Below are 23,282 nucleotides of genomic sequence, written 5' to 3' on the forward strand. Positions count from 1 at the left end.
TATTAATGACAGCGGATCCTATTCTACCTATTCTGAGCGCCTTCGATCGATTGGCTTTCTGGGGGGTTAAGTCACTTAGCACGTCGTAGGATGCCCCCTAAACTTTCGTGGTTACAATAAATGACTCGCCCCTTTTGCTGCCAGATGATACGTAAACATTCCAATCAGAAACGGTACACAAAAGTTATGAAAATTATATACTTTATTTATCGTATCATAAGAACAATCCTTCGCTCTTCAGCTGTAAAGACATACTAGAATAAACTCTGTAAAATATACAAAAAATATACATATCTTCCATGAAATCTTTCTTTTATAATAAATAGATGTGAACACGTGTGTGGCTGATCGCTGTAATGCTCCGTGTCTGTTTAGGTTTTCAGTCTGTTGATTTATTTTTAATCTCTTGAAAGAATGGGGGAGTGCCTCGTCCCCTAAAAGGTCGAGATAAATAATGCATGAGGTAATCCTCCCTCCTGATTCCCCCCCTTTTCTCTACATTTCCCCCCCTTTTTGATAGAGAGTTCAGCCTAAATTTCCACGCTTGCATTCAATCATTACAAAGCCTACAAATTATACAATGACTTCTAACCTGGGCCTCGAACAAAACAACTTTTTCCCCTCTTATAAATCATAAGAGACAGATGGCAAAATAGGGGGAGGGAGCAGGAAAGAGAAGGACGGGACAAAAACGCATTGTGACAAAGCTGGGAAACTGAACAAAGTGCACATCAGAGAGGAAAAGTTTGGTTTGACAGGTGAAATTCCCACAGCCTTGAGGCAGCACTGGGAAGAAAGCAGATGCCAGACATCGCAAATCTGTGGCTAATATGGTTACCGGCCCTATAGTTCAGCTGCGAAAGTACTTGTCCGTCAGACATTAACATGTCAGTGAAGAATCAGAGGTGAGGAGAGCCCATCACGCAGTGGCGCTTCCTTAGCAGATTCCCAGGGCCCGCAGGCTCTCAGCGTGCCCGACGTGTTCGCACCCCTTCCCTCCACTCGGCCGCCTCGCGTGTCTCTGCCCGAGGCTCGCTGGAGGCTCTCCTGCGGGGCGGGGGCTCTTCCTAACCGCAGCGTGGGTCAGAGCCCCTGCGATCTTCCCCCGTCTCTCTCCAGGCCTGCCCGGGTACTACGCCAGCTCTCCAGCCCCCGCGCACCTTATTGCACCAGCACTAGGCGAGCGCCCACCCCCCCCTCCCCGCCAGCAGGGCCCGAGCTGCTGGCCGGGCGACGTTAGATAAAGTCCCTGGCCTGCGGGCGAGGCGGCGCGTAGCGGTGCTTGTCTGGCTGCCAGTAGTCCATGTCCGAGGCGGAGCTCCCCGGCGATAAAGCGCAGCTGTAGGAGGAGGCGGCGGAGGACAGGGGGCTGCCGGTGCAGCTCCAGGAGGAGGCGGGCGAGGGGCTGCTGTCCGTGCTGGCGGGCGCGCCCCCGGGGCTCAGCAGCACTGCCTCGGGGAAGAGGGCTCCCGGCAGGCCGGCGGCGGCGGCGCCGCAGTGGTCGGCCAGGCGCAGGGTCTCGGTCAGCGCCCAGATGTAGTTGTGCGCGAAGCGCAGCGTCTCGATCTTGGTGAGCTTGGCGTCCTCGGGGAAGGTGGGCAGCACCTCGCGCAGCGCGTCCAGCGCCGCGTTCAGGTTGTGCATGCGGTTCCGCTCCCGGTTGTTGGCCTTCAGCCGCCGGCTCTTCTTGATCCTCTGCACCGTCTCGGCTGTCTTGGTCCCCCGGGAGCCGGGCCGGGCCCGGCCGGGGCGCCGCTTGCACTCGTGCCGCCTCAGGCTCAGCTGCAGCCGCGCCGGCTGCTCCTCCGCCGGGCGGGCCGGCGACGGCGCCTGGAGTTCATCGTCCTCCTCTTCCTCGGAGCTGGAGGAGAGCGGCGTGAGCGAGGAGGAGCAGGGCGAGGCCGGGCCCAGCAGCAGCAGGTCTCCCTCCGCCTTCAGCTCCAGGCTCTCCGGCTTCACGAACATCCTGCAACGAGAGCGGGAGAAGCCCCATCACGCCATGTCCCCGCATCGCCCCGGCCTCAGGTGCTGCAGCCCGCCCGCCCCAGGGCCAGGGCACTCCTCCTACGGGCGCTCACCTGGCCTGGCAGCACCGCGCCCCGTTGCTCCCTGCCCACCCTTGGCCGTGTAGCTGCCATGCGCCTAGAGGCACACGCTGTGATCTGCCCACGTTGTGCCCGCGGTCTCTACAGCGCTTCTCCTCGCCCGCTCTAGAGCTAGCCCGGCAAATAGACGCCGAGCAGCCAGCCCCGCTGCAGCGCTGCCATAGAAACGGCTGCCACCCCAGGCTGCTCTCTGCTGAGAACCTGACATCTCTGCCTTTCAAACAGCTGGAGCGGGCCATGCCGGCGCGCAGGGAGAGGGAAGCGGCCGCGGCCGGGCTTAGCAGCAAGATATTTTGCTCTCAGCAACTGGTTTTGTTTTTTTTGTTTTTTGTTTTTTTTTTTTTTTGCGCCACCGCGAGGGAGGGGAGGCGGGGGAGAGAGGAAAATAAAAACTCCAGCAACGTTTGAAGCAGAGACTCGGTGACTTACTTGGCTCCCCTTTACAATGTTTTTGTCTCTTTGCGGAGTGCTCTCTCCCTGCACTGGCCCTCTCTGCAATCGTCAGGGGCAGACTTGCGGGTGTCCCCCGCCCCTCCCTTCTCCTGGAGAGGGTCCCACTGTTGCTGGATAAGGGGTGGGGGTCCAGCTGCCTTTGCCAAAGAGGAGTTGAAGAAGGGCCGGTTGCCTGCTGCCTCTCTCTGTGTTTTGTTGGTGGGGTGTGTGAGAGCGAGTCCTGGTGGGGCCAGCTGCTGGCACGCGCCCCGGCACTCCAGTTAAAGTGAAGCGGCTTGAGGTTCAGTGGCTGCGTGTCTGGCACACGACTCTCCTTAAAACCCCTTATATACCCCGCAGAAAACAATCAAATCTACCCCCAGGGCCCCTTGAGCTTTCCCCTCCCCCTCCCAGGGTTTATTCTTTCTTTTCATTTCATTTATCATCACTCATCTCATTCTTTCTCTCTCTTTTAAAGCCCCCTGCACCCCTTGCCTCCCTCCCCCACCCTCCTTCCCTGTCTTCTTTTATCTGATCCCCATAAAGTGTGTGGTGCAGCCCCGGCTGCTCTGCGGTGTGATTGGTGCCTCGCGCTCGGTTGGAGCGTGCCGCTAATTTATTAATGAATGGGGGTCGCGAGGCGCAGCTGGCCAATCAGGGAGTCCCGCTAGCCACGCGCGCTGGAGCCTGCTCCTTTTCAGCAGCTCATTAGGCTGGAGGGCAGCGAAGGGGAGGGGGACTGTAGTATCCAAAACTCAACCCCCCTCTCCTCGCAGACTCAGATGCACAGAGAGACAGACGTACAGGCCGGGACACACAGACGCACCTATAGAAAAGCTGAAGCATGAGCTGATGTATCAGATTCCAGTGAGAACAAGGGCAGCTCAGTGGTTGATACTCAATGAAATTCTGTGACGCACAGTTTACACCCTACATGGACAACTGAAAGATACAATGTTGGGAAGCACGTGTGTCCGTATAGGTCTATCCAAATAATATCGTGGGCGTGGTGTACTACTATCTTGAGCAAGGCGGGTGGGGGTGGTTCTGGAGAGGTGGTGTGGGGGGGGGGGCGGGGGGAGATGCGGAGTAAGCGACCTCTAGTGTGTGGTAGTGGATGGGGGTGTGGAGGAGGAGGTTTTTAGCTGTGCATGGTGGAGGGCATGAAGTAGGGTTGTGTGCGCGTGTCTGACTCCGTGGGCAAAGGTGTCTGTGTTGCTGGATAAGGGTTGTGTATACAGGGGGTTGCAAGCCTGGAGCAGGATTATCTACGCCTTTCTGGGGAGGGGTGTGTGTAAGGGTAGCAGGTGTGGAGCAGGCTGTGTCTGAGTAGAGGGGGGGGTATGTGGCGTTGGAAGCCCACATCTGGTACATGTTGTGTGTGGTGGGAGAACTCTTGTCTCCAAGGCATAACTACCAGCTCTTCAGTGAATGAGTTGCATTCCCGCTCCTCATCATGTTTACTTGCCCATTTTAGCTTGCTCAGTGTGTTTCGCATGAAGTGTAGACCTGCCCTGAGGAAAGGAGCTGTCCAGAGTCCCCTCAGCTAGCCAAGTGCTCCTCGCTTGCCTTCTTGCAATAAAAACAAAAACAGCGAGGAGTACTAGTGGCACCTTAGAAACTAACAAAGCTCAAAGGTGCCACTACTGCTCCTCGTTGTTTTTGCTGGTACAGACTAACACCGCTTCCACTCCGAAACCTTCTTCCAATAGTTCCCTTCTGGCTTGCTTGTCTAAACAAATCCCTCCCTTCTCTTTCCCTGTGCCTCGGAGGGCATTCGAATCCTGTAGCCAAAAGACACCGGTGACAGGATGCCTGTGTGCTTGTTGGAGGAAGGAGGATCAAAGAGACTGTGGCTACGGATTCAGGGGGTTAGGGGTACACGGAATCATTAGATAGCGATCCCTCAACAACAGAATTGCCAGGAGGACTGGGGGATTTGTAGGGGAGGATTCGCATCTGTAAATGTCCTGAAATGAAATAATTGACACACTATAGCTCAGATGATAAATAGCATTGAAAGTGATTTACCCAGGCTAGGAGAGGGGGAACTTTGAAAAGAACATATAGAAGCCATTGCCAGAATAGCGGCCATTTAACTTTTTTTTAAGGCAAGGAGACTAAAGAGTTTTTGCCATACAAAGGAGGAGAAAAGGGCAGCTAATGTGTCTGTTGAAATTGTTGGAAGGCCCATGCGCGGATAAGAGCTGTACCTCGTGTTCTGGAGGGATCTGAGCAAATGAAATCTTTCTTGGCAACCCATGACACATACGGGAAATAATAAATCCACGAAAAATGGCTTGCGCGAGATTCATCCTTTTTTTTTTTTTTTTGCAGCCTCTTTTTAAAATTTCTGTGCTAACGTATTTTCTCTGCTCTGTGTCCATTCGTGTAGTTTAAGGCTCTAAAACAGATAACAAAAATAAAACAAAAGGCGAGTTATGATTAGCATTGTTTGAAAACTCGGAACAACTTTAGAATGAATATGAGAAAAGGGAAGCCTTTTAAAAATTGTCTTAAACACACAACATTTAATTAATGCCAGTTTATGATGGGGAAGAGAGAGGACAGATTAAGAAGGAATTTGCCTTATGTACATTTATGCTGGATTTTGTGTTTGAAGACTAACAAAGAGAAATCCTTTCCTAAAGAAATGAGAAAGAAAGGGAGAAAAATGATTTGGGGAACAAAAAAGTACATTGGAGATGCATAGTTTTTATTACAACATACTGTAGTAAGATGCTCAAATACATATCTGAAAAATCTTAAATCTGCCTCTCTCTTTTTTTGGCCAGAGTTTCAGCATGCTGAAAGAAATAAACAAATACAACTGAAAACAAGAGGGTTTTCTGCAGCTTTAGGGAGATGTTTCACATACACTTCATAGTTGATCAGATGGTATATCTACTTTTGCCTTGTATTTCCCTCACCCTTCTAAAAGCAGGGAAATTCAGAGGAATGAACGGAAATGTAATTTTTGGCGATGTGTTTATTTTATAATGTGCCATTCGTTCCATCGAGTGACATATTCACCAATTTTAAAACAACAATGTGGAATACAACACACTGACACAATATCCCCTCCAAAGGACTTAAACAAAACAAATCAAACAAACAAACAAAAAACCCCTCATCAGTCCACGACCAAAACTCACCCCCCACCAGGGTGAGTTTCTCCAGACCACCCTCTGAGGCAAAAGTCTTGAGTGAACACATAGGCCTTGCAACATGCCCTGGAGGTCAACAAATTTGGTCTCTGTCGGTCCAACAGGGGAAACGAATTGTGCTAAAGACATATACAATCAAATGAAGACCACAGCATATTTTAGGGTGCAAAATCAATTTCTATGAATATTGTTGTAAACACGATTATTGCAACTTGTGGGGGAGGAAGGAAAACCCCCAAATCTAAAAATACCTAAAGACAAACCTAAAACCTAGATGTTGATACTATCACACACAGAGATACTGTACTTACTTAAAGCTCAATGCAGCTCAACTAACTTCATATTCAACAAAGATATATTTCCAGATTCTACGTGATTTGGTCCTTCATAATGAGTGTGCCCGAATTTCTTTGTGAAAAATGCTTTTTTTATCATTATTATTTTAGCTTTCATGTTTTAGTGCTGAAACCAAATCTGAGAGTTAATGCCACTTTTTTAAAAAAAGTTTTACATTTAAATTCAATTGAATGTAATACACACAAAGTTTCAGGTACCGGTGAAAGACTTCCCATACAGTCCTTGTACATGCTCTCTTAAGATCAGTAAGATAGTGACTGGTTTCTTGCAACTCCAAAGTATTATTAAATGTAGTGGACTGAATGGAAAGTGTCTGCGAATCTGGCAAGTGATTTAAATGAACATTTTAAATATGGTTCATTAGAAGTATGGAAAATCTACATGCTTTCTTAACTGTATGCAAGAGTAAAACAAAGAGAAACTCCATGCAACAGCCCTTAGTTTCCTTTCTCGACCTTATGAAAAATCTTCAATGCAGACTAGAGTCTCCTAGGCTCTCAGTTGTTCCACATTCTTGGATTTCCCCCCCCCCCGCCCATTTACCGAGATTTATTTAACTTTGTCACTGATGTAAAAAGTGATAGACTGGATATGGACAGTATTGGGGTTTTGTTAGAAAAATTAGAAATCAAAAGGCCTTTTAAAATTTTCAAACCCAATCTTTCTCCATGGTGTCAAGTTATCAGAAACAAATAGTTATGGGGGATGCTACAGGGAAAGAAAAATTTGGAGGAAAGAACCTTCATAGCAAAACAATTTTCAGTTGCGTGATTTAAATGCGGGAACGTGGATGTTTCAGTGCTGCAATAAGAATGACTGGAAAGTGTATGTTTTTCAAACTAGTTGAGTTTAACCCAGCCTCCTCCTTGTTCAGCAACTTAGCCAGGTCGTGATGGCAAAAAGCGATTTCAGTTCGTCGTCGATTTTGAGCCAAACGTGACCAAAGAACTAAGCTAGGGCTGGGCTTTCTAGCACTCTTTTAACGTAGCTAAATTCAAGAGGCACTTGTGTGGTCTAAAAAACTGGCCAAATGAAACGAAGCTGAACTGTTATGCAAAGAGCGCTGAATAGCCCCGGGGGGTGGAAAAGAAGTGTCGCCTACTGCCCACGGCATGAACTGTCCCCAAAGGGTCAAACTGTTCAGCTTCAGCCCCTTTGCCAGGCTCAAGCCTACTTTGCAGGAACAAAAGCCCAAAGCAGGCAGTGATCAAGAAACAGGAGCACAATGATTTAAGCTCATCACACAGCCCAGAAATAAAGGGCACTGAGCTGGCGTGTGAGTGAGTGAGAGACCTTTAGAAAGGCTTTGTTCGTTATAAGAAGCTTGAACTCTGAGGCGACCCAAAAGTCCTAAAAGTTTAGGGTAGGTGTTGCTCAGGGACCTTTGGCTCCAGCCCGTGCACGCTTCGACCTCACAAGTTGCGAGCGAGCATTAATGGCTCGCTGCTGCCCCAGGTGAACAGGGGCCAGGGCGGGGGCCTGAGCAGGGCATGGGGGCTCAAAGTGTGTGTGTGTGTGTGGATGTCGCTGTACCGTCACTGAAACCTAGGGCGCTCTGCACGTGCTGCGGATTGCAGGGAGGGGCTGGACGGCGGGAGAGGTGCCGCGAGCCCATGGCGCTTAGCTGCAGCTCTCGGGCCCCTCTCCTGTGTGGGGCAGAGTTGGGAGGCGAGGGCAGAAACTCAGTTCCTGTTGGCATTTCTGGTGTTGAGAGAGGCAGCCCGGGGCACCCCCCCCTTCAGTGTGTTACAGGGCCAGGGCATCGAAATACACGCCACCTCTGGGAGCAGCCCCCGCCCCCCCCCATCCCAAAGACTCGCTTTCCTCCCCCCTCTTGTGTCTGGGGCAATGAAGCAGCGGGCCAGATTGATGTATTGGTTGGGTTTCACCCGGAGCTGTCCTTGCCCCTGTGGCTTCAAGGCTCTTTTCCCTCTAGCACAGAGCCCCCCCGGTGTGCCTGTGCCCCCGTTTTAGGCCGATTGTTCCCTTCCAGATTTGCATGGCAGGTGCAGGCCCGCGGAGTGATTTTTAGACCCATGGCCCCTCCCGTCTCCCCCAAAGGGTGTCTGCGTGCCTGTGAAAAAGGCCGCCGGTCCCCTCCTTTCCAGAAGAGAAGACTCTGCAGCCCGCGTCAGCATGCTTCAGTTTTCTTATTATTTTCTATAGATCTGGGCAAAAGAACAGCCGATTGTGTGGAAAAACCCGGTGCCTGCAAAAGGGACATTGGCCATCCAGGCGAAGGTGCGAGAGCGAGCGAGCGCTAATCACTGAACCAGGAGACAAATACGATTACCAGCTTCGAGCCTTGAGTCAGAAAGTCTCATAGACTTTAAGATGTTAATCCCCAACATAATCCTTCCTTTGGCGTGTCGGAATAGTGCAGCCACAAGAGTTGTTTTGTTATTTATATTGGCGTTTAATAAAACTCAGCCAGTGGTGAATGGGCTGCCCACTCTCCAATGGTAATTAATTCCCTATTTCAGTGACCCAATTGTGCTGGGATAGAGCAGTGGGACAGTCCCGCTGCCCCAACCCGCCTTTGTGCCGCTACACGGCTCTCGTGCTTCAACAGCTATGGAAACTCGTTCTTTTGATGTCATTCAAGGAGTTTTCCTTGGGCATCTTCTAAACTTCAAGGACCCTTTTCTTTCTCAAATGCATGAAAAGCAGGGCTAGCTTGACCACCTCTGTAGAATTTAATGATTTGGTGAAAGGGCCTTTTGGGGGGTTGTGTAAGGGGAGAGAGAAAGAAAATTGGGCAGGGGGCTATCCAAACTTGAGCGCACCCACCTCATTCAGCTCCTAATATATACAGATCTTGAAAGCCATCCTTCCTTATTGCACATACTTCTGGGCTTCTCTTGGCCAAGCCATTTTTTCAAAAAACGATCTGCTGGGAAACGTGTATTATTTTACACTCTTGCCACACATTCGAATAGGAGCACGTTGGCATTGTGCACTCTCAGCCCTGGGGAAAAAATGATTAAGACGGAATTTTCAGCCCTTAAAAGGGAAAGCTAAGATGGGTGGAATCAGTTCGGTTCGTGTTATAACCAAGGATGCGCTATTTGCTTTTATATGTTGGGCTTACGCGGAGCGGAAGAGAAAGTAATAGCTATTCGGTGGCTGCAGAGGGAAGGTGTGAAATAAACACGTGAAGAACATGCAGGGGCGCTGCAAAGCAGTCCCAGCACAAGCAGCTCCTTCTATGTCTTTATACACACTTAAAAAAAAAACACCCACCTTCGCAAGTCACAGAAACAAGTCCTGAATTCAACTAAGAAAATACAGAGTGAACCATATGGCCAGGGTGGCTCGAGTTGGCTGCATTTTCCCCCAGACAAAGAAGGGATTGAGAGTTGAAGGAAAGGAGAAAAAAACCAACTTTCCGGCTGATGAAGCTGTTGTCTGGAGGCAATGATCCCAAATCTCAAGGCTTTATTCCAGGCTCCGACTGAGACGTGATATGTCATATGATTAGCATCTTTCATATTTACAAGAGTAGTATAGGCTGCCAGTCTTTAGAGAAAGGCGAGAGAAAGAAGGGGCATATGCTGAAATGGATTTAGCATTTGAAAGAGTGAAAAGAGATCGGATAAATACACTTAAACGAGGATTTAGTTTTACTCCTGTTGAGTTCTAATGGATTGTTGATTGAGATTTTAGGGAGCCGTAACAGAGGTGTCAGCAGTAATTTAAAGGAACTATTCAGTCGTCTACTGTTTCTTCTCCTTCCACACTTCACTTATTAATGTCTTCAGTCACTCCCTGGGCCCGAAACACTTATCAAATATGATAGTGCGCGCGCTCTCTCGCAAATTTAAGAAAATGGATAGCTGCAAAGTTTAGGCTGTGTAATGCAGTTCTGTTTTTCACTCACAAAGAACAGCACTTCAGCTTCTGCTGGCAGCAGACTTGCATCAGATTTAAGTCATTATCTGTACTGATGTCGTGTGATTATTCAAATGTTCTTTCTTCACTACCTTTCTTTCTTAAACCTTTGATAGTTCAAGAGGATATTCAGATTGGCCTAGCAGAAAGCAAGAGTACACTGGCACCACCTAGTGGACAATCTTTATTTTATCACAAGATCATTTTTAGGCTCTAGAAGAACGTACAAGTACAATGAACAACACATGCATATTATATTAAATCACATTGCAAAACCAAGCTTTCTATATGATATACAAGAAATACCAGTTACTGGTTTCAAGTTGTTTCAGAAACTAGGAAGATTGGCTTGAATATCTTAACTAAGTGACTTTTTTCTAAACAACTAATACTTTCAATATAAAACATTATTAGACCTGGGGCCTAGACTTATTCTTTGATTAAAATATATTTTCAAGAAGCTACAAGAGGCTTCTCTGGTGTTCTTTTTTTTGATCATTTTATAAGAGGCTGTTCTGGTTAGTTTCCAGACTTCTTGCACAGGTTTCCTCTTTTATGTCCAGCTCTGTCATGGAATACCATGCTATGAAGTTGTATTCATATCATTCAGGTGGACAGCAGCACTGAAGAGAAAGAATAAGTATTTGTGGGTGGCTAAAGACACATTCTTCTTTTTCAATTCTCACCATAGATTTTATTTTTAATGGGAGTCACGGAGTGTTTCATTTACTCATGAAGGAAAAAATAAAAAAGCTTCAGTGTCTTATATCAATGGATTTGCAAGTAAGCCAAGTAAGAACTCTTCTAAGATAGGCCATGCTAAATGATGATGTAATTCTAAAGATCAATTAAATACTTTTCAAAGGTTATTTTTAAAAAAAGGGAAAAATGCATTTTTTTTCTTTATAAAAAGCTTACCCAAATTTTGTAGGATTGGCTGAAAGAACCCATGTTCTCAGAGAGTGAAAACACTTTAGTTTTTATTATTGTTTGAAATACTGTGTCTAAAATTTTTATCCACACACCAAAACCACATTTAGGTTACATTCTTATACCCTCAGTCACAATGATTAACATTTCACTCCACAAGTGGTCCCACTGGAAACAAAGCTGCCATTTAATGTGAGTAAGGGTATCATCATCTGGCCCATAAAGAAGATGAGATAATCAGCTTATGAAACAACCACTTATTAAATCATAGTGAAAATCCCTTTGAAGTCACTGGAAGCAAGAGTTGGCCCAAAGTAAAGACTTACTCCATCCTTTGTAAAAATTCATAAAGGGCTGCCAGCACATGTAATAGATTCAGGTGGTGGCTATGCTTTGTTTCCTGGTATTTAGAGCCTGGGATGATGGCAGTAATATCTTAAGTTTTCCAGCACGGCTACATGAAAAATGCTTTTATCACACCAACTCCTGATAGTCACGGTCACATAAGAATGCATATAACTATCAGCAATTAATATAAGGGCAATAGGAGAGGGGAAGACACTGCATTAATGTATGGTCTGCGAATATACCATCTTAACTTAAAAAATTATGTTTTCAGCAAGTATTTAATATCTCAACTACAGCATCAGATAAGGCCGGAAAGGACTTCTTGGATCTACAGAACCTATTCTGCATTACACCCATCACTACGTTATTTGAGCACCCAGTCCAACCTATATGTGTGGTAAATAGCATAAAACACACCATGTGTGAGAGAGATGAATGTTTTCTTTTTCTCCATTAATGATATAGCCATGTGGTATTGCTGGAGATATTGCATATTCTCTCTTCACTAGGTATATTTCCCTCTCAGTTAGTCCTAAACAATGGCTCAGGTCACCAATAACCTGAGTCCTATTTTCAGTGTGTATTTCATTTTGCCCTCTTGCTCTTACCATTGTAATTACTTTCAGTGCTAGATTAAATTACCAGGAATGTATTTAAAACTAGGAAAACAAACTTTAAAACTTCTATTAATTGTTATGTTTCAGAATAGCAGCCGTGTTCTTCTGTATCTGCAAAAAGAAAAGGAGTCCTTGTGGCACCTTAGCGACTAACAAATTTATTTGAGCATAAGCTTTCGTGTGAATTGAGCTGTAGCTCACGAAATGGGCCCATGAAAGCTTATGCCCAAATAAATTTGTTAGTCTCTAAGGTGCCACAAGGACTCCTCGTTGTTTTTGCTGATACAGACTAACACGGCTACCACTCTGAAAACTAAAAAGCCTGTGTGTTGCCAAACCAGCCAGAGCTTTCTCAGGATGCATGGTTTCATTCCTAGATATAAGTGGCAATAATTAAGCCTGGAGGTCACACAGACACAGATAACCAAAGCTAGATCTGTGTTGGATAGGATGGGGTATAATCTTGTGACTATTTGTAAATGGAAATGGTTGTAGTTTGCTGACATGTCTATTTGAGCATCCCACAGCAATAATTTGTTCCGTGTAGGTAGTTACAGACTGCAATCAAATCACCCCCTTAACCTTCTCTTTGATAAGCTAAATATATGTGTGTTACAATTTGTTCTGAAAACACGAGTCCTTCTTCACCCTCCAATCCCTATAGGAATTGTCTGATTTATGGTACAAACTATTTCTTATTTTCAGGTTTTTAAAAAGGCTGAAATTGATCAGGAGTATCAACAATACATGTGGCAAAAGCATATCCACCATTAGACAGATTCCAGAAAATCCCAAACTTGATATTTATGTTAATAAGGAACACATACGATCAACCATAACTCAGTGCCCCCAGCTACTGGGCCTTCTGATTTTGTGTATAAGAATTACCCCATAGGCAAAATCCCATATCCGGAGTCTCCAGGCATTTCTTTTGAAAGGAGGAAACCATTCACTGTAATGTATACAGGATCATGGTTCCAAGCCAAGTACTAGACTCAAATGGTGGACAATCCCAGAGAACATCTGCAGGGGTCTTCCAATATTCCTTCCAGACTCATGGGTACACATATCAGATGCCTGATGGGGTGAGGAGCAAACTTGGGGCACAGAACAGAACAGGGCACTTTGAGCTCCACAGGGCAGCTATGAAGCTCCTAAAGGTTACTTTCTATGAAGGTTCCAGAGACACCTCTAGGGTGACCACATTTTGTTCCAGTCAGACAACACTACCACTGTGGCTTTTCTCAACAACCCAGGGGGAATTTGGGAGCTCGTTTCTACATGTAGAAGCAATGGAGATAATGAAATGGCAGAGAAGAATGTATTTTCCATAAGAGCAATATACATAAAGAGAGAACGGAGTCAGAAGGCAGATGGCTAAGCAGACATGCAGTCAACAGCTCAGATTGGTGTATAAATCAGGACATTGTTAACCTGATTTTACAGAAATACGGCCTCCTGTCAATCTGTTTGCCAGTCAGAAGAACAGAATGTCGACAAAGTACAGTACTTCACATCGGGGGAGCGGATGCCAGGTCCCTGGGGACAGATGCTCTCTTGCACAGATAGCCACAGGACCTGTTTTACACAGTCCCATCTCTTCTACTTCTAGGGAAGGGAATTCAGAAGATAAGGTGAGAAGCAGCAAAAGGTGATAACCCTGGTCTCCTTAACCAGTATGGAGATAGAACTTTCTTGGCATTAGAACTCTCCATTGCATCTACCAGTGAGACTGGTTATTCTTCACCAAGGTCCTATCCTCCATCCAGGCCGTCTACTCAGACTATCTACCAAAGTGATTGGGACTCTCCTCTCTTCCAGAAAGGATTAATTAGTAAAGGATTTCCTCCTTTGTCAGGAAAAGATATAGCTCAAAACAAAAAACTCAAGTACCCTGGCATCTCAGCTATTCTGGACTTTCTTCAGGACCGTATAGACCAATTACTTCAGCCAACCACCACAGTGCATCAGGTGTCAGCCATATGTAGTATCTTACATCCAGATACTTGGCAGGGAATCCTCAAGTATCCAGATTTCTCAGGACTATCAGATTTGTTAGACCTGCAGTTAGCCCAATCTCTCCCAAATGGGACCTACCACTGCTGCTGAAAGCCCTCACCCACCTTTTTGAACTACTGACATCCGTCACTCCCTTCTATTAATTCCATCAAATTGGAATTCCATAATTCCATATTAATTCAATTAAAACCTATTTCCGGTCACTATCACATCTGCTAGATCAGTCTCGGAGTTGGCAGCGTTATCCAAGCACTGATTCATAGACTTTAGACTCTGATGACAAGGTGGTATTAAGATTCACATAATCTTTCTTGCCAAAAGTGAGCTCATGTTTCCATGCCTCACATTAGGGCATCCTACAAAAAACTGTGGCATAATCAGGATGTTTGTAGATCCCTAAAGAGCTATCAAGCATATCAAATGGACAATAAGATCGGGCTCCTTGTTCATCTCCTTTCATCCGAAGTGTGAATGGCTCCAGGTACCCATTTCCAAACCATTTCTGGTCAGACGGATCAAGTTATGCTTTGTAGAGTTGTACAATGCATCAAGAGCACTTGTTCCTGATAGAATCAAGGGACGCTCCACACGGTCCCTATGGTGACTTCATGGGCAGAAAGAGCCTATACTTCCACTGAGTTCTGTAGTGCAGCAACATGGTCCTCTATTAATGCCTTTATTAGACACTATAAGGTGGAATTTCTATCTTCCACAGAGGCTTCCTACATAGCCTTAATCATTCCCATAACTTTCTCTGAGCCCCTTATAATTCTGTGATATGGTTTTGGAGATGGGATGGCCAGTACTGCACACAGTATTCCAGAGGAAGTGACACCACTATTTCACATAATATCATTATAATATTTTCCATCTTATTCTTCATTCCATTCCTTATGCATCCTAACATCTTATTTGTTTTTTATTTTTTCTGACTGCAGCTGCACATTGAGCAAAGGTCTTCATTGAGTTGTCCACAATTATGCCCATGTCCCTTTCCTGAGCTAATACAGTTAATTTAGAACCTGTATGATGTATGAGTAATTCAAATTTCCCCTTCCAATGTGCATCATTTTGCAATTATCAACATAGAATTTCATCTGCCATTGTGTTGCCCATTCACCTACCTATAGTAGGTCACTACGGAGTTACTCTATCTTCCTTGGACTTGACTAGCACATAAAATTTTGTGTGGTCTGCAAATTTTGCTACCTCGCTGCTTCAACTCTCTCTCTCTTGATTGTTGTTAAACATATTAAACAACACTGGACCTAGTACAGAACCTTGAGGCACCCTTGTATTAATCTTTTGCGATGATTAATGATTTATTCCTACTTTTTGTTTCCTGCTTCTAAGCTAGTTTTTGGTACATGACAATATTTTGCTTCTAAAACTACATAGTTTTTGAGTAGTCTCTAAAATCTCTGAGAGATTGTCATAGGCCTTTTGAAAGACTAAAGTAAGTGTCAACTTTTCTCTTCTGTCCACTACCCACTAACATCTTTAAAGAATTCTAATAGATTACTGAGAACATTTTTCTTTGCAGAAACTGTGCTGGTTAGACCATATCTGATGTTCCAGGTGTTTTGTTATTCTCTCTGTAATTATTGTTTCAACCAATTTGCAGGTATTGATATAAGGCTTACTACTGGCCTGTAACTTCCAGGATCACTCCCAGGGCCTTTTAAAGTTAGATCTATCATCTAAACTAGGGAGTTAACAGAGAGAGACAATGCAAGTTACAGTGCTCTTAAATTTAAGGACTTCAGTTATCAAGCAATTAGATGTAATTATTTTAGTGGTTCATATATGGAGTAAATACAGAGATATGCGTGCACTGGAATATAAAAAAATTATGTTACAAATGCTTATTTATTATATTATACTATCTATTTAAAATATTCTTTGGCGTTACATAGAAAAGCACACAATTTTTATACCTTTTTCCTGCTGTGAAAGAGATTTTTTTATTTTTCTTTTGCTTATTCTTTCTTTTTTCTCCAAGTAATATTTAAGAATGTTGTTCAGTTGTTCCTCATACTGGCTTACATGTTGCAATCCATTCTCTCTTCCTAAAAGCAGTCACACAGGACAATTACACCTTACGTTGCAACATCTATCATACAATCATATTGTCGTGATGAAAATATCTAATTCCCAAAACACACCAAAAGGAAATGTTTCCCTAACCTTGAAAACTGGATTTCTGCAAGGAGCCTAACCATTATAAATCAATGGGGCTCTTCTTCTAATGTCAACAGGTAGTTAACTAATTTAGTGGGTAGAGTTTTGGCATCCAACTCTTCTCTTGCAGCAGCTCCTACCTCTTTTCTTTTTTTTTCCCCACCAGCTGAGAACGGCTGTAGCACCTCCTAACATGCTAACTCACTGTTTCTCAAAGTGTGTGGTGTGCCCCACACATGGGTGTACAAAAGCCTAGCTGAGGGTGTCAGTTGTACTTTAGCTTTCAGAGTAGCAGCCGTGTTAGTCTGTATTCGCAAAAAGAAAAGGATGCATCCGATGAAGTGAGCTGTAGCTCACGAAAGCTTATGCTCAAATAAATTAGTTAGTCTCTAAGGTGCCACAAGTTGTATTTTAAAGTCTCCGTTTTCATTTTTAAAAGTCTCTGGCTGTCACTGTTTCAAGGAAAACTTTAAAGATCTGATGATGGGAATATGGCCTGGTCTATGGTGCTCAGGGGCATGAAAAATCCACATCCAAGTGCTGTAGCTATGCCAACCCAACCCCAGGAGGACACACAGCAAAGTCAATGGAAGTTTGTTTCAGTTGACCTAGTTATCGTCACCTGGGAGGCGGTATTCCTACAGTGACAGCATTTCCATTGCTATAGACTGCATCTACGTTACAGGGGTTATACTGGCATAGCTGTCGTGTTGTAGTTATGCCACTAGAGTTTCCATAGTGTAAACATGGCCTATAATTGATTCAGTAATGTCTGCCTGAGTTTGCAGAGAGCCTGAAACAATAGCTTTGAGGTGTGAACTGCCTCGTTTATTTTATTGGGACTAACTCAGATGCCAATGATATTTCAGATGTCAACACAGAATCATAGAACTGGAAGGGACCTCGAGAGGCAATCTAGTCCAGTCCCTGCCCTCAAGGCAGGACTAAGTATTATCTAGACCAGTGGTTCCCAGACTTGTTCCACCGCTTGTGCAGGGAAAGCCCCTGGTGGGCCGGGCCGGTTTGTTTACCTGCCGCGTCTGCAGGTTCGGCCGATCGCTCCCAATGGGAGCCAATGGGAGCCAATGGGAGCTGCTGGAAGCAGCGCAGGCTGAGGGACATACTGGCCGCCACTTCCAGCAGCTCCCATTGGCCTGGAGCAGTGAACCGCGGCCAGTGGGAGCTGCCATCGGCCAAACCTGTGGACGTGGCAGGTAAACAAACCGGCCCGGCCCGCCAGGAGCTTTCCCTGCACAAGCGGTGGAACAAGTTTGGGAACCACTAATCTAGACCATCCCTGACAGGTGTTTGTCCAACCTGCTCTTAAAAATCCCCAATAATGGAAATTCCACAACCTCCCTAGGCAACTTATTCCAGTGATTAACCACTCTGACAGTTAGAAAGTTTTTCCTAATGTCCAATCTAAATGGGCTGCAAATTAAGCCCATTGCTTCTTGCCTATCCTCAGAGGTTAAGAAGAACAATTTTTCTCCCTCCTCCTTGTAATAACCTTTTATGTACTTGAAAGCCGTTATGTCTTCTCTCAGTCTTCTCTTCTCCAGACTAAATAAACCCAATTTTTTCCATCTTCCCTCACAAGTCATGTTTTCTAGACCTTTAATAATTTTTGTTCCTCTTCTTTAGACGTTCTCCAATTTATCCACATCTTTCCTGAAATGTGGCGCCCAGAACTGGACACAATACTCCAGTTGAGGCCTAATCAGCGTGGAGTAAAGTGAAAGAATTACTTCTCATGTCTTGCTCACAATACTCCTGCTAATACATCCCAGAATGATGTTTGCTTTTTTGTAACAGCGTTACACTATTGACTCATATTTAGCTTGTGATACACTATGACACCCAGATCCCTTTCCACAGTACCTTTTCCTTCATAAACATACAGATAAGGGTAGCATAAAATCCCTCCTGGGCAGCTGTACTAAATCTTTACCTGTAAGGGGTTAAGAAGCTCAAATAACCTGGTTGGCACCTGACCAAAAGGACCAATAAGGGAAGAAAATACTTTAAAATCGGGGAGGGGGGGTTGTTTGTGCTCTTTTTGTTTGTTCCCTCTCCAGCCGGAGAGAGAAGCCAACAGGGACAACATCTCCTGAAAATATACCTGGAATAATCCATCTAAGAATTACAAAAATTGTAAGTGAGGCAAGGAAATATGTTAGGTTATCTTTTGTTTTTAGCTTGTGAATTTTCCCTATGCTAAGAGGTAGTTTTATTCCTGTTTTTTTGTAACTGTGAAGCTGAGTCCAGAGGGGAGTCCTCTGTGTTTTAAATCTTTTTATTACCCCGTAAAGTTACCTTCCATGCTGATTTTGCAGGTGTGATTTTTTTACTTTATAATAAAGCTCGTCTTTTAAGAACCTGATTGATTTTAGTGTCCTAAAGATAGAGGGTTTGATCTGTGCTTACATTGTAACCAATTGGTTGGTATATTATTCTCAAGCCTCTCCAGGAAAGGGGGTGAAGGGACTTGGGGGGATATTTTGGGGGAACAGGGACTCCAAGTGACCCTTTCCTGAATTTTTGTGTAAAATCACTTGGTGGTGGCAGCAATACTGTCCAAGGACAAGGAAAGGAATGTGTGTCGGGGAAGTTTTTAACCTAAGCTGTAGAATATAAGCTTAGGGGGTCTTTCATGCAGGTCCCCACATCTGTACCCCAGAGTTCAGAGTGGGGCGGGAACCCTGACAGCAGTCATTTCCCAAGGAACTGGAGTAGACTCTGGGGTAGGAAGCTCCCTTTTCATCACTAAAACTTTTTTTCAAAATCTACAGCTAGGGAATTAGAGGGAAGACAGGGAATATAACCAAAGAGGAAAGCTGCAAGTTTTAGCTCTAATTATGCTGCTTGTTGTGTTGGAGGGGAGAAGAGCCTTAGTTGCCAAAAGGAGAGATTTCAGTGAGTGAGGAGGGAAGATGGACAAGAGGAAGTCCCTGTATTGATAAGAGAGAGCTAAGTGGAGGGACTGATGGCTAAAAGGTCAAATTCGACGGGTGCATAGGGCTGAGGTTTGAACTGCAGAGTCTGTAAGGACTTCAGGCCCCTAACCATATTGTACCTTGTGCTGGGTTTCAGCTGTGCACCCACAGGCCCTGAGGGTTGCCTGGTGTTGGGTAGTTTGGTGGACCTCACTTCTTGAGGATTTCACTTCCTCTTTTCACCTCACTTGACTGAGTGATGTGATTGTTACAGGGGTAGAGAAGACCAATGAGAAGATGGGAGCTGCTCCATTAGAGGAGCTGGCTGTTAATACTTTTGACTTGTTGGCTACCTGCTGATATCAGGAAAAGAAAGAGCAGCCTCATACCTGCAAACTGATTACAGGCTGCTAAGCATAAATAACTGTTTGCAGATACACTGCAGACATTTAAATAAGGTGCAATACAGTTTTATTACAGCCAGAAAAAAACTATACCAATTAAGAGGTGGTTTTAAAATTAAAAATATTAATTTTTACCTTCACAGTGGTGAATTACGCGTCCCCATAGTTTGTTCTTACGCAAACAGGCCAGATTTCCCACAATCAACAAATGCCTCTTTCCTCTTGTCAGAGCAACATTCATTCTATTTTCTGAGTCTATGAACCCAACTTGTTTTGTTCTCACACACGACAAAACAATGATTTCCTTTTCTGCTCCTTGGAATGCATCTACAGTAGACACTTGGATGGCTTTAATCGCAAGAGCATCTGAGTGTACAGCACTAAGTAAATTATAAATCTGTGGACAAAAGAAGTTGATGGAGAGTCATTGGTTTATAAATATACTAGTTACATAGTCACACTCATTCATGTCTCCAATAAAAATACTGATGAGGAGTCTTGAGTCTACTCACATTAAACGAACTAGCAACTCTATTGATTATATATTACAGGAGTACCTCCATCAAGTGCAAACACAAAATTTTGCATTGAGTCTATCCTGACACAACATCCATACGTCTAATGAGGGACAGCATTCCTTCCTGGCAACCAGACAGCGCAACGTAAGACTTTGAGGACAGAGTGACAGGTACATATGACATACAACTCCTCATTTGCTAAATAGAGAGCACCATGTTAGACACAATGATTCCATTCCTGGCATACATAATCAATTCACAATGGGCTTCCCATCCATTAGTTAAAATTAGAGAGGTTCTGATGTATTATCAGTCAGTTTTCTATAACGCTGATTACACCTGGGGGAGGGAATGAACCAAATTTCTGAAACAGTGAATCTCAGCTGTATGAATTAACACAATCCTTCTGAGCAAAGTTATGCAAATTTATGTAAATGTGTTTAACAGCAAAGTAAATGCAAACTTTGGTCTATCTATGATCAAATGTTGTTTAGCGCTCCTTCCTCACTATTGAGGTTTTAAAAATCGTCATTATATTAGTCATTCCGCAATTTCATATTTGAGTTCCTTCAGAACTCTTGGGTGACTACCATCTGGTTCTGGTGATTTATTACTGCTGAATTTATAAATTTGTTCCAAAACCTTCTCAATCTGGGACAGTTCCTCAGATTTGTCACCTAAAAAGAATGGCTCTGGTGTGTGGATCTCCCCCACATCCTCTGCAGTGAAGACTCATGCAAAGAATTCAATTAGCTTCTCCATAAGTCTTCCTTGAGTGCTCCTTCAGCATCTCAATCATCCAGGAGCCCCCACTGACTGTTTAGTAGGCTTCTGATGTACTTTAGGACTAAATCAGAAATTGCCTCTTCCCTTGTGGGCTTCAGGACAAACTATTCCAAGAAACAGTCATTTATGTTGTCTGAAATTTTATCTCTGCATCTATTCCTGAGATAACATATCCAGTCAATATGAGGATAGTTGAAAACCCTAATTATTTCTGAGTTTTCTGCCTTTGTAGCTTCTCTAATCTCCCTCAGCATTTCACAATCACTGTCACCATCCTGGTCAGGTGGTCGCTAGTATATTCCTACTGTTATTCTCTTATTGTTCAAACATTGAATTCCTATCCAGAGAGATTCTCTGGTGTAGTCTGATTCATTGAGGAGTTTTATTATATTTGCGTTAATGCTTTCTTTCACTTATAGTGCCACTCCCCTACGTGCGCAACTTACTCTGTCATTCCATATATTTTTATATCGTGCTATTACTGTGTGCCAGTGATTATCCTCATTCCACCATGTTTCTGTGACGCCTATTATATCAATATTCTCGTTTACTGCCAGGCACTTTAGGTCACCGATCCTAGTATTTAAACTTCTAGCAGTTGTATATAAGCACTTGTACATTTTGTCAATATTCAGTTGCTTGCCCTCATGTATTACATTTCAATGGGACTCATTTACAGTTGACTGTTCATCACTTCTTGTACATACCTTATACATCTGTGACTTATATAGTGTAATCACCCCAATTATGGATCCGTCTATTCCACTTGCAATCAGAGACTGGATAAGCTTGATTATAAAATAAACTTCTGCCATATTATAAAAGCTATTATCTCTTTCAATCTGGAGATGGGAAAGAGATTTCAAATTATGCTCTGCTGAAAGGCTATTTAAAAAAAACATTTAGCCATCCAAGGATAATGCAAAAACCCTAACAAGTAAAATCCCAAACCAAAGATATCTATTGACTACTTTTGAAGTTATTTAAAAACCTACCTGCTCTGTCCCATTAACATTAAAGAAACATAGTGTTGGAAGCCAATCCAATAGTGGACTTCTGTCCATCTCTGAAATGCCATCCAACAGATTTCCTTCATAGAACAGATCATTGACTACAGCACTAATAGCAGGGTGACAGCGATACTGTGTCCTAAGAAAGACTGCATCATGTCCCTAAAGAAATGCAACACAAAAAATATGAAGAAAATGTAAATAGTTGCTAATCACTGGGAAATTGCTTAATAATTTATATCAATCAAGCAACTAATAGAAAAGAGTTATTTAGATCAGTGGTCCCCAACCTTTTTTGCTCGTGCGCCCCCCCCCACACATTTATCTGGTCTGTGTCCCCCCAGAAGCCAGAGTTGGGGGCCTGGAGCAGGACCAGAGCCGTGGTGGGAGCTGGGGCCAGGGCCAGGAGCAGAGCTGGGGGCAGCGTGGAGCTGGGTGGCGCTCCCTTACCACTCCCACGTGGGGGCTGACCCGGGCCTCCCCGCGCACCATCCCCAAATGTTCCTCCACACCCCCCTAGGGGGCATGCCCCACAGTTTGGGGATCACTGACTTATTCTATAGTAAAAAACAAATAGAGATTAAACTATTAAGATCCAGTTGTGTCCCTGGATACATTCCTGAAGCTCTCACTGATGTTTATGGAAACTGTACCTGCATAACTGAGGACAGAAGCTGGCAAGTATACTGTAATTCACTCCCATTTTATTCACACACATGATGTTTTCAAGCTTCTATGAGGGGTTCAATTATTGATAAGTAATACTTATAGAAAAAAAAATCTGGACAAAACGACAAAAAATCACTCTCCTACTAAGATGCATTTAGATTAACTGCCTCAGAGAACACGGGAGTGAAATCCTGGCACCACTAAATTCAACAGGGCCTGGATTTCATCCCATATCTTTTAAAAGATGTGTTTAGCAGCACATACCATCAAGCAAAGCCGGTCAAAGAGAGTCTGCTCCAATCCATTATCATGAGCACCTTCAGACCCTGGAATAATTGGTGGAAGCTGCTTAGGGTCTCCAACTAGAATCAGCTTTTCACACTCAAACCTGCAATCAGTATTCCAATGAAAATCCAAAACACAAACTCTAATTGTTGTTAGTACTGTAATTAATTCATTTTACAATGTGGTTCACTTTATAATTAGCAGTTTGCTTTGTACTGGGCTCCTCTTCTATTAACCCCTTGTGACAGAGTGAACTGTCACATGGGAGAAAAAACAAAAACAAAAAAAACCCCAACCCCACAAGCAGGTGACTCCAATTAACCTCTTAGGGCTGCTAAGAGTGGGAGGGGTCTGGGCCAATATAAACCAGACATAGCTCATTCCAAGGGAAGTGAGAAGGAGAGGTAATATCCAAGAAGACTGAGATGCTGAAGGAGGCAAAACAGTGTCAGAAAGGGGAAGGGGAAGAAAACAAAATCACCTGGGCGAAAATGTTCCCAATTTAGGAACAGTTGGGCACAGGCTGGGGCTTGCCTGAGAGAAGATAATTCATGGGAAATGGGGCTAAAGACTTTGGGTGTAGATGACGGTAAACTCAATAGTGATACACCTCTTTTAAAAGTACTC

The 23,282-nt window shown here is 44.2% G+C and overlaps 2 protein-coding genes across 3 annotated transcripts in view; both read right to left on the reverse strand.

Moving 5' to 3' along the window:
* Positions 1-215: 215 nt before the first annotated feature.
* Positions 216-2,876, reverse strand: NEUROG2 (neurogenin 2). 2 transcript variants are annotated; one of them, XM_048847903.2, is made up of 2 exons: positions 2,535-2,876; positions 216-1,966 (listed from the first exon to the last, which is right to left on the reverse strand). In XM_048847903.2, the coding sequence occupies exon 2, from the start codon at positions 1,963-1,965 to the stop codon at positions 1,237-1,239; it is 729 nt and encodes a 242-aa protein (XP_048703860.1). In that variant the 5' UTR covers position 1,966; positions 2,535-2,876; the 3' UTR covers positions 216-1,236. The 2 variants fall into 2 exon arrangements, with proteins under 2 accessions (XP_048703860.1, XP_048703859.1); XM_048847902.2 differs by lacking the exon at positions 2,535-2,876 and adding an exon at positions 2,079-2,268.
* Positions 2,877-10,405: 7,529 nt separating this feature from the next.
* Positions 10,406-23,282, reverse strand: part of ZGRF1 (zinc finger GRF-type containing 1) — a 49,073-nt gene continuing 36,196 nt past the window's right edge. The window contains 7 exon segments of the mRNA XM_075127581.1: positions 10,406-10,575; positions 15,804-15,855; positions 15,858-15,935; positions 19,523-19,784; positions 21,399-21,533; positions 21,687-21,863; positions 22,635-22,758. Coding sequence (XP_074983682.1) covers positions 10,536-10,575; positions 15,804-15,855; positions 15,858-15,935; positions 19,523-19,784; positions 21,399-21,533; positions 21,687-21,863; positions 22,635-22,758 — 868 coding nt within the window. The 3' untranslated portion in view covers positions 10,406-10,535.

This window comes from Caretta caretta, chromosome 4 (assembly GCF_965140235.1).
Source record: "Caretta caretta isolate rCarCar2 chromosome 4, rCarCar1.hap1, whole genome shotgun sequence".
Lineage (NCBI taxonomy): Eukaryota > Metazoa > Chordata > Testudines > Cheloniidae > Caretta > Caretta caretta.